At 46.7% G+C, this 10756-nt stretch overlaps 2 protein-coding genes and 1 pseudogene across 2 annotated transcripts; 2 read left to right on the top strand and 1 right to left on the bottom strand.

Moving 5' to 3' along the window:
* Positions 1–325: 325 nt before the first annotated feature.
* On the top strand, positions 326–2442 carry LOC101772754 (putative pectinesterase/pectinesterase inhibitor 38). The gene is made up of 3 exons (XM_004955234.1): positions 326–389; positions 838–1087; positions 2097–2442. The coding sequence occupies exons 1-3, from the start codon at positions 326–328 to the stop codon at positions 2440–2442; spliced, it is 660 nt and encodes a 219-aa protein (XP_004955291.1).
* Positions 2443–2613: 171 nt separating this feature from the next.
* On the top strand, positions 2614–5376 carry LOC105914329 (annotated as a pseudogene).
* Positions 5377–6396: 1020 nt separating this feature from the next.
* LOC101766001 (NAC domain-containing protein 53) lies at positions 6397–10207 on the bottom strand. Its single transcript, XM_004954387.3, has 5 exons — positions 9423–10207; positions 8517–8747; positions 7638–8309; positions 7337–7457; positions 6397–7201 (listed from the first exon to the last, which is right to left on the bottom strand). The coding sequence occupies exons 1-5, from the start codon at positions 9900–9902 to the stop codon at positions 6789–6791; spliced, it is 1917 nt and encodes a 638-aa protein (XP_004954444.1). The 5' UTR covers positions 9903–10207; the 3' UTR covers positions 6397–6788.
* Between the last annotated feature and the right edge of the window lie 549 nt (positions 10208–10756).

The following is a 10756-nucleotide window of genomic DNA, read 5'->3' as shown; positions in this document are numbered from 1 at the left end:
CGCTAAATAATTGTGGTAACTCCTAGTCCAAATTATGATTACAATAATTATGGTAACTCCTAGTCCAAATAATTGATGCTAAATAATCCTTGCCATATTTTCACAAACTTAGCTCTTAAGTCATTTTGGAGGAGATGGGCGGGGGGGGGGGGGGGGGCAGATGACCCCAGGCCGATCGGCCTGGGCTCCTCTGAGCTAATCGGCTTAAGCCCTTCCTGAACCTGTTGACCTTCGTCTTCATCTGGTTCGATGCTCGTTCAGTGCACCACAAGTCAGTAACGATCACTAGGAGGAACGTTGTTTTCTTGGTGAAGGAGCGGATAAGATGGTGATCACCGACAGCAAAAGCAACGCCTCGAAAATCTTCATGAACGAGACAGCCACCATCAGTACGTCCAATCCTCATCCTCCTCTCCTTTAGATCTATTCCTACATATGATAGCTCCAATATAATTTATGTGTTGATTAAGATTGTATATATGTTCTTGCATTGCATTTGGTATGGTAGTTCACACCTATACACACACACACATATATATATATACATATGCTACCTGTTATTAATTGTCTGTTTGTATATATATATGACTTACGTACGTGTGTGTATATGTATATATATATACATGCATGTATGTATGTATATGTATATGTATAGGTATATACACACACATAAACATACGTACTTACGCAGATGCAGCTGATCAGTAGTAGCAGTACTGTAGTAGTACGTTATTGCATGCATGAATGGTAAGCTTGCTCCTGCATGCTGTCTATTTCTTTCAATAATTCTACTGCTGACTTGGCGCTCTCTCTCTCGTGTCTGTCTGCGGCTTGCAGATGCTTTCGGCCACGGGTTCCTGGCCCAGGACCGGACGATCCGCAACGCGGCAGGGCCGAAGGGGAATCAGGCTGTGGCGCAGAGGTCTAATTCGAACAAATCCGTGGTGTACCGGTGCCGCGTGGAAGGCTACGAGGATACTCTGTACGCGGAGAATGGGCTTCAGTTCTACGTGGAGTCCAACATCACCGGCACGGTAGACTTTGTGTTCGGCAACGCCAAGCCGTCTTCCACAAATGCCGGATTCAGGTGCGCCGCCCACTGGAGCAGAAGCACAATGTTATTACAGCGCAGGGGCGCTACAACGCCACCGCCACCGACTCGGGCTTCATCTTCCACTAGTTCGTCTAGAATAACTTATTCTATGGTCAGCCCATCCAACTCGTTACAATAATTTGAATGTTTTCAGATAATAATGTAGTCGATTTACTAGAATTGATATATCCATTCTTGTATACCGTAATTTACTATAAATTGATTGTACTATAATTTACCAAAAAAAGCATCTTGACGCTAAATAATTGTGGTAACTCCTAGTCCAAATAATTGATGCTAAATAATCCTTGCCATATTTTCACAAACTTAACTCTTAAGTCATTTTGGAGGATTGTTTGCCAAACATGGGCGTCAGGAGGGGGGGCATATGACCCCAGGCCGGCCGATCGGCCTAAGCCCTTTCTAGACCTGTTGGCCTTCGTCTCCATCTGGTTCGATGCTCGTTCAGTGCACCACGAGTCAGTAACGATCACTAGGAGCGGACAAGACTGTGATCACTGACAGCAAGAGCAATTCCTCAGGAATCTTCATGAACGAGACAGCCACCATCAGTACATCCGATCCTCATCCTCCTCTCCTTTAGATATATTCCTACATATGATAGCTCCAATATGATTTATGTGTTGATTAAGATTGCATATATGTTCTTGCATTGCATTTGGTACAGTAGTCGACACCAATATATACATATGCTAGCTGTTATTAATTGTCTGTATGTATGTATGACGTACGCTATGTGTATATGTATATATACATGCATGCATGGATGTATGTATGTATATGTATATATACACATATACATACGTACTTACGCAGATGCAGCTGATCAGTAGTAGCAGTACTGTAGTAGTACGTTGTTATTGCATGCATGAATGGTAAGGTTGCTGCTGCATGCTGTCTATTTCTTTCAATAATTCTACTGCTGACTTGGCACGCTGACTTGGCGCGCTCTCTCTCTCTCGTGTCTGTCTGCGGCTTGCAGATGCTTTTGGCCATGGGTTCCTGGCCCAGGACCTGATGATCGCAACGCGGCAGGGCTGGAGGGGAATCAAGCCGTGGCGCTGAGGTCTAATTCGAACAAATCCGTGGTGTACCGGTGCCGCGTGGAAGGCTACAAGGATACTCTGTACGCGGAGAATGGGCTTCAGTTCTATGTGGAGTCCAACATCACCGGCACGGTAGACTTTGTGTTCGGCAACGCCAAGGCCGTCTTCCACAAATGCCGGATTCAGGTGCGCCGCCCACTGGAGCAGAAGCACAATGTTGTTACAGCGCAGGGGCGCTACAACGCCACCACCACCGACTCGGGCTTCGTCTTCCACGAGTAGTGCGTCGTTGAGGCGGAGCCGGGGCACGATCTCAACGGGGTCGACACTTTCCTCGGCCGCCCGTACAAGAATTACTCCCACGTGGCGTTCGTCAACTCCTTCATCGGCGAGGTGGTGAACGCCACCGGTTGGGTCCCGTGGAAAAGGGACCACGAGATCAAGGAGACCACCATGACGGTCGAGTACTACGAGTACGGCAACCAAGGCCCCGGCGCCGACACGGCCCGCCGCGTAAACTGGGAGGGCCTTCACATCCTCAAGGACGCCGCCGAGGCAGCCAAGTTCACGCCAGACAGGTTCATCGACGCCAACCTCTGGGTCCCGGAGCAGATCCAGTATGACCACGGCCTCGGCGCGCCGCCTCTGATGCCTGGTGGTGTTGCGCCGCCCCTCATGCCTGGTGGTGGTGCGGCATGATACAAGTACTGTACGCGCGCGCTCCGGTGATCCCTAGCTGCTTCTGCTGTGTCTCTGCGTGTACGTTCACTAGTAGAGAATTGACTTTCGATGCGTCCCCTTTTGTCCCGGTTTAAAGTTGACCTGGGATAAAAAGTTCATCAACCGGGACTAAAGCTCGGTCACTGGTGGGGGGCTCACCAACCGGGACCTTTTATCCCGGTTGCAAATGCTAGTGGGAAAAAAAGATCCTGAGAGGCCTTTTATCCCGGTTTGAAACACCAACGAGGATAAAAGGGGGTCTTTTATCCCGGTTGGTGTTTCCAACCGGGATAAAAGGGTCCCCACGAGTTAATACAAAAGGATAGCATCCCCTGTATAGTCAGATGTGGTGTGTAGGTGGGATGGCAAGGAAGCTACATGCGAGTCTGGAGAAAAATCACGTGACTTGTGAGCCCGGGATTTCTTTTTTTTTTTCAGCGCCTGTCGTGGTGGATAAAAGGGGTCTTTTATCCCGGGCCCGGATGGATTTTCGGGAGATTTGCACCCTACCAACCAGGACTAAAGGCCAATTCTCTACTAGTGGTTGCATGCCTAGCTAGCTAGCTGCTGCGCTAAGCTAGGCCGTATAGAGCAGTATCTCATCGTACCGTACGTACCTAGCTACGCCTGCCTACCACCCATCATATGGCTAGGTATTTTCCTTTGGTTTGTCACCATCATCGCATCGCATGCTAATCCAATAAACGAACAAGGGATCGAGCGCCTTATTTTCATTGTACTTTTATCATATGTCTAGGTATTGTACTTTTATCACTGTCATGATACATCCATCCATCACACTGCTGGATGTGCTAGCTGCATGTGTGACACTGCTACCTTATTTTCGTATTGTTACAATGACAAGAAAGGGCCCGCAGGCTCACAACGTAACCAACACAAAGGAAGGGGTGCTTCGGCATGACCTCCTTCTTTGACAGCCCACAGAATCGCAATCAGTAACAACTAACGAGGCACGGGCAATTTTTTTCGAAACCAGCAGCTTTGGTTGACTCGTTGCTCTCCCCAGTGAAGGACACAAGCAAGCTCAAGTCTCCCTTCTTCTGCAGGCCAGCAGGGGCCACCGCTCCGAGACGCCAGTATAACGAACTGAGGCAGTCAAGTTGGATGATGCTTCCCATTGGTATCATTCCGTGTGTCAAAGAACTCCTCAGCACTAAGAGTACCATTGGCATAGTTCTGATTACTATATGCTCTCAAAGGCCAATTTGTGTGATTGCCATCCTCCGGGACCTACAATAGCCATCATCTTTTGTGGGGCATGTGGATAATAAGTCATCAACACTGAAGTTATCATCAGTGGCATTCTGCCCTTCAGATCGTCTACCTATATTCTCTGCGTTAATATATATTTCATAAAGGTTCCTGTAAAATCTCCTCCAGAGAAATAACACCATCAGCACAGCTTCTGTCACTGGTGTCTTTGGAACCTTGAGCTTGTAGAGGAGCCATCTCTGGTGAGTCTTCATGGGCCTGAATTAATGGAAACAGTAAGTAGCAGAAGTAAATATATCAATGTGTTTAACCAGAGATCCAAGGCAATTAACATTCACCAACGTGCATGCTTGCATGCCAAGAAATACTAGGTGATTTAGTTTGCATTGAGGGTGTAAAGGCACTACGTCCTCAACCTCAAGGCTGGCGCTGTGTTTCGTGAGAAGCTATTTCTCGGTAGAAGCAAGCTATTTGTCACCATAAGGTCCAACGACCCCAACAACCCCGCTGTCATTGTTTGGAACGACACACTGCAACCACACCGGGCAAGGACGGCAAACCCCTTGGCATGGACAACAGTGGCACCGTGACCATAGAGTCCGACTACTTCATCGCCTATAGCGTCATCTTCAAGAATGACGCGCCGATGCCAAAACTAGGGGAAAACAAAGGCGAGGCACCGGCGCTGCGGGTGCTGGGAATAAAGGCTATCTTCTACAACTGCACCATCGACGGCGGACAGGGTGCTCTGTATGACCAAAATGGACTGCACTACTTTAAGTCTAGCGTCATCAAGGGAACAATAAGGAGATAACAACTTTGCCAATGGCGCCGTTGCAGCAGCAGCGCGACAATCCTATCAAGGCTGCCCCCGGAGAAAATGGGTTCTCCTTCAAAACCTGCACGGAGATGGACAAAATATCTGCTTAGGTAGGGTAGGCACGCCTTTCGTTTTCTCGTACTCCCAGATTGACAAGGAGCTCATGGCCATTATCTCTAATGGGGGAAGGGTCCAGCTGGCCGAGAGAACGCATAGTACATGTTCCTTTATTTTTGTTTACACATAGAGGTGTTGCTATGGACGCAATATATGTGGAATGATAATTGATTTTGTTTGTTAAATTTTTTTGTAGGACTGGGTTCTACTACGCCGATTTCAAGTCCTATGATCCTGGGTTGGCTAAAATGCTAATCGAAGATCTTACTTATGCTAAGGCCAAACCCTTTCTCGGAGTGCACTGCATATCAGGACCACCAAAATAACTGCAAGGAGCATCTACATGCATCGGCACCGTAAAGTGAATCGGCACAAGCTGTACTCTCGCATTCTTGTCTATCAAAATAAATAATGGAAGAACCAATACAAGTACCATAGGCATACATGAAAAAACAAAAGGAATACATTAATCTATTAATTCAAAATGGGTATCATCCGTTGCTACCAACTTTTGTTATACAGAAGTCATTCATAAGGTCGCAGATGTAACTCCCAATTTTCTAAGGAAATGAGACGAGATATAATTTTTTTTGTTGTATTTCGTTCAAGTATCCTGGCAATTGTTCTCCAAATTTAATATTTTGTGGGTTTCCTATACTGTTAATTAAAGTACTATTAACTTAATTTCCGACAAAATGGACCAACAACCCCATTTCTCCTCGCAAAAATTCGATAAAGGTCAGAGTGCGCCTCGACCCATAAAAGCTTCAATGAGTGCTGGAGGAGTCACATTGGCCGATGATCATTCGCTGTCATGGGATTGTCCATCTTAGGGAAGAGAGTTATCAGAGAGGTGAAACCATTTCATATGGCAAATGTTGGTCAAAAGATAGATAATGAGTTTATAAGACGAAGTGCAAGTGAAAAGTTTGTTTTGGTTATCTCCACCAATATTGTAACCATACTTGGAGAATAAAATATGCCTCCTACTGGGACCTATAGAGTTCAAACCTACTTGAAAGATACTATTAGTCATGACATTTAGAACTATAAGAATGAAATTTCATTGGACTGATTTACCGATCTCGCCCCCCTCGAACCCCCAACGTATAATGATATTGCTAATCTGCATACGCAATTATAGCAAGCGCGTTCATGATTCACTATTCTACGCAAGAGTAGAGCCAGATCCGTTAATTTTGCACACGCCTATACGCAATTATAACGTCTACCTGTGTACGCAATTATAGCGAGCGCGATTTCATGATTCACTTCACCATTCTATGAACTTTACATGCGTCTATACGAGGAAAATACATACATGCCTGCCTGAATAATCCAAGGTCTAAATTTAGGTCGTCGGACCTAGCTCTTTGACAGCCCACAGAATCACCCCACTCACAATCATAAGGACACACGGTCAATGGCCGTCTACCAACCAAGCAAATAATACACCAGTTAAATCCGCATGGTTACAATGATAATAAGGGCCCCTAGCTCCCACCATATATAACAAATTAAAAAAGAAGGGAAAAGCAAACGAAAACAGATACTCTGCTGTGTCCCGGATGAGGCGGCACAATCCATGACGTACATCGCTCCCATCGCAAGTTTATTGCCAGTACATGTTTAACAGGTCAGGATGGTTTGCAAGCTAAATGCGCCTCCCTGCTAGTTGAGGGAGGATGGATAATAATCAAATAAACAGCCCTCGGCCGGACGCCGGGGCAGCATTAACTTACCTGCTGTAGATACACGACCCTATTTTGTAGCTCAACACAAGTATCATGGCCGAGACAAAGAAAAGATACATGCCGCTGCGCAGCACCATTGGGATGGTGCTCATCCGTGAAGCCTGCTCGAAACAAGCAGCTTTGGTTGACATGTCGCTCTCCACTGTGAAGGACAGAAGCAAACTGAAGTCTCCATTCTTCTGCAGGGGCCACCGCTCGGAGGCGCCAGTAAAACTGAGGCCATCAAGTTGGATGATGCCAGCCGTAACACGAATCGAGCTCGGGCTGACAGCCGAGAGCACGCCAACAGATTTTCCGGTCGCCGGAGGGAATTCTGAGGCCATTGCAGGTGGAGCTGGGATAGAGCCCAACATGCCGGCAAAGCGCTTTCCAAAAGTTTTATCACCAGTGTCGTCATCTGTTGGCGCACCCGGAGCAACCAAAGTTAAAATCGAATCATAGGTGTCGATTACATTATTTGCAACTGAGTATAAGCACCACAACATTCCAAGGATTCATGAATTTTTTAAAAAAAAGAATAGAGCAAATTTACCTGGTACTGCAGAATCTGGATACAGATCCTCATGGGAACCAGATGAAGACGCACTGTATTGAACATTTGCTTCCGAAGCCTTGGCGATCCCATCGAATGTAAATCCGACCTTGTTATCACCCTGAAAAGAAGTGGACACAGTGCGGTTGATCACCAGAAAGACAAGAAAGGCAGGCTTAGTATCAAATAGTTCTTCAACCAATAGTGATACCAGAACTAGCGATCAACAATTAGTTCTTTAGCATATGTTCTGCAGAACTAGGGAAGGAAATGCAGTATAAATAGCAGTTCCAAGGCACACCTTTTGGGCAAAGTTCGTTGACATCTCTGCAAATTGATAGTTTGAACTCTTGGCAGAACCCGAAATATCATACTTGAAATCATTCTCCGTGGCATCAAAGTAAGCCATCATATCATCTCCGTCAAAGAGTGATTCATTTCCAAGCGGCTCATTGAGGAGGTCGTTCAAATATACAAAGTCATCGTTTCCATCCACCAAGTTGTAATCAGACGGAGCATCGTAAAATACCATGCTGCCATCCACTTGTTGGTGAGGTACTGGAAAGCCATCAGCCTGCGGGTACTCTGAATATGCATTCCCATTGGTATCATTCTGTGTGTCAAAGAACTCCTCAGCACTAAGAGTACCATTGGCATAGTTCTGATTACTATATGCTCTCAAAGGCCAATTTGTGTGATTGCCATCCTCCGGGTAACTACCATTCAGAGTGCCATCCTGACCTACATAGCCATCATCTTTTGTGGGGCATGTGGATAATAAGTCATCAACACTGAAGTTATCATCAGTGGCATTCTGCCCTTCAGAGCTACCTATATTCTCTGCATTAATATTTGATAAAGGTTCCTGTAAAATCTCCTCCAGAGAAATAACACCATCAGCACAGCTTCCGTCACTGGTGTCTTTGGAACCTTGAGCTTGTAGAGGAGCCATCTCTGGTGAGTCTTCATGGGCCTGAATTAATGGAAACAGTAAGTAGCAGAAGTAAATATATCAATGTGTTTAACCAGAGATCCAAGGAAATTAATATTCACCAACGTGCTTGCATGCCAAGAAATACTAGGTGATTTAGTTTGCATTGAGGGTGTAAAGATTTAAGATCACATTATGAATCTGAGAAAATAAACATTCACGAAGAGCAAACAAGATGGTGCTACTCACTTGAGCAAGCTCATTGATTTTACAGTATCCATTCTCATCCTCCTCATTCGACTCCTCATCTACAGCACATGTGATTGCAGCCATTCCAGCAGATGCGCCACTAACAGGTGCATTCTCGATGGCATCTTCTTCTTCTTCCCATTCCTCTTCCATGTATGGTGCACCATACTGCGCTCCATTCTGTGGTCCAGAACCATGCTTCTGGAAGATTCTACACACCACGTGCAGATCCTGCACACTCAGCAGAAAAGAAACATCAGAGTTGAGAGGAGTCGATTCCTTTTCTCCCCTTTTCTCTTTAGATCAGGGGCACATATTTTCTGGAATTACTCTTACAAGGTGACTTGCAGCAACTAATAACCACCACACCACACTAATTAAGGATGCTTGACTGAAGCATCGGATGGCATGGAAGGATGCATACTAGTTTCAGAACAAAAGGGGTTGCGCACTGTTTTGTCAATTTTATCACACTCATGAAGCATGGCGGTGATTATGGGTTCCAGGTTACAGTAGGTTTAGAAGAAAAAAATAGCAATGTATGAAATAGCGGGCTATAGCGGTTGATGCTAGCTGCCGCTACAACAGTGTTGTACTAATTAGCGGGCTATAGCAGAGCTAGTGGGCTATAGCTCTCCGCTATAGCAGTTGAGCACAGCTCTACGCTAAATCTCATAGCCCGCTATTTTGTACATTGAAAAATAGATGCAATATCTATCCAGTCAGAGCATTTGGTTTGCTTGACACCGTGAATTAGGAGAATGTGAAACAATAAGTTCTCCCTCGGTGAGCGACTAGACGTATTACCGTATATACATAATTGACAAGGTATTAAGCTAGATCCTGCAGGGTCTGGTTTGGGGATAATAAGAAGAAGAATTGAGAAGGAAAGAAAGAAGAAAAAACCTGGGGCCCGTCCGCATCGAGGAGTCGGTACTCGTGCATGACCCAGTTGCTCCTCTCCCCCTTGGGCGCCCTGCCGGCGTGGAAGACGAGCGTCTTCTTCATCCCGACGGCCTTGCCGCGGTGGTAGACCTCACGGTCCTTGCCGGTGGTCTTCCAGTAGCCCCGCGGCGTGGCGCGGTTGGTCCTGTTGCCGGGGCCTCCCCGGCCGCCGGCGCCGGCCCCGGCGATCTTGCGGTCGAGGTGGGCGAAGAAGTACCACTGGGCGTCGCGGCTGCGGATGCGGGAGAGGGAGGGGAGGTCCCAGGGCTCGAGGCGGTAGAGATCGACCTCGGCGATGGCGTCGACGCGGAGGCGGCGGCCGAGGACGCGGCGGCGGAGGTAGTAGGAGACGAGCTCCTCGTCGGTGGGGTGGAAGCGGAAGCCGGGGGCGAGGGGCACCTCGGCCGCCGGCGAGGAGTCGAGAGGTGATAGGCTGCTCATCTCTAGGGGGTTGGTGGTGATGGATCTGCTGCTAGGGTTGGGCTAGGATGCCGGGGAATCTCGCATGATTTTTTTTTGGTGGGCGGATCGGGTTGGGTCCGATCGGGTTGCTAGGGTTTGGGGGTGGCGTGGGAGGGAGGAGGCTTGGGGGTGAGGTGGAGGCGGCGAACACAAGGCGGGCGGGCGATTGAGGAGGAGGAGGTTGAAGTCGCTGGTGGTAGGCGCTTTTTTGGTTTGGCGTCGGCGTGAGGAGGGAGACGACCAACCACCCCACGAAGGAAGCAAGAAGAGGTGGGCCTGGTGCCCGTGCAACCGCGTCTCCCTCCCCTGGTGTGTGGACTCGAGGCCTGGCCTAGCCTGGAGTCTTCTAGAAGCCTACAGGCGGGGCCCACCTCGATAAGCACGGCATAATCGCGTACTTAATGAGTGAAAGTAAGTATATTTCTTGAAATATGGTGGCACGGAATAGAATTATACGATGCTCTCTACGTTTCATATCTTAGCTTGTTTTGGTATTTCTAAACTCAGAGTTTTTCTATGCACTTATATATATATATATTATGTCTAGATACATGGTAAAAGTTATGAACGTAGAAATGCTAAAATGAATTACAATTCGGGATAGAGAGAGTACTGTGCGAAATTACATCGTGCAGAACTTGACTTCTCTACGGATATACGTTTTTGATAACTTGGCATAATGGTTACTTTCTATAAGTATATATGTAATTTTTGTATTTTTTTCTATAATATTACCTCCACTTCAAATTGTAGGTCATTTTAGATTTTATATATTTATATAGTACATTTAGACATAAGGTGCATTGCAAAAATAATAAATTTAGAAAGATTAA

Source organism: Setaria italica, chromosome I (assembly GCF_000263155.2).
Source record: "Setaria italica strain Yugu1 chromosome I, Setaria_italica_v2.0, whole genome shotgun sequence".
Classification (NCBI taxonomy): Eukaryota; Viridiplantae; Streptophyta; class Magnoliopsida; order Poales; family Poaceae; genus Setaria; species Setaria italica.
Note: the sequence above shows the minus strand (reverse complement) of the source record. Positions and strands in the feature narration are given on the sequence as shown.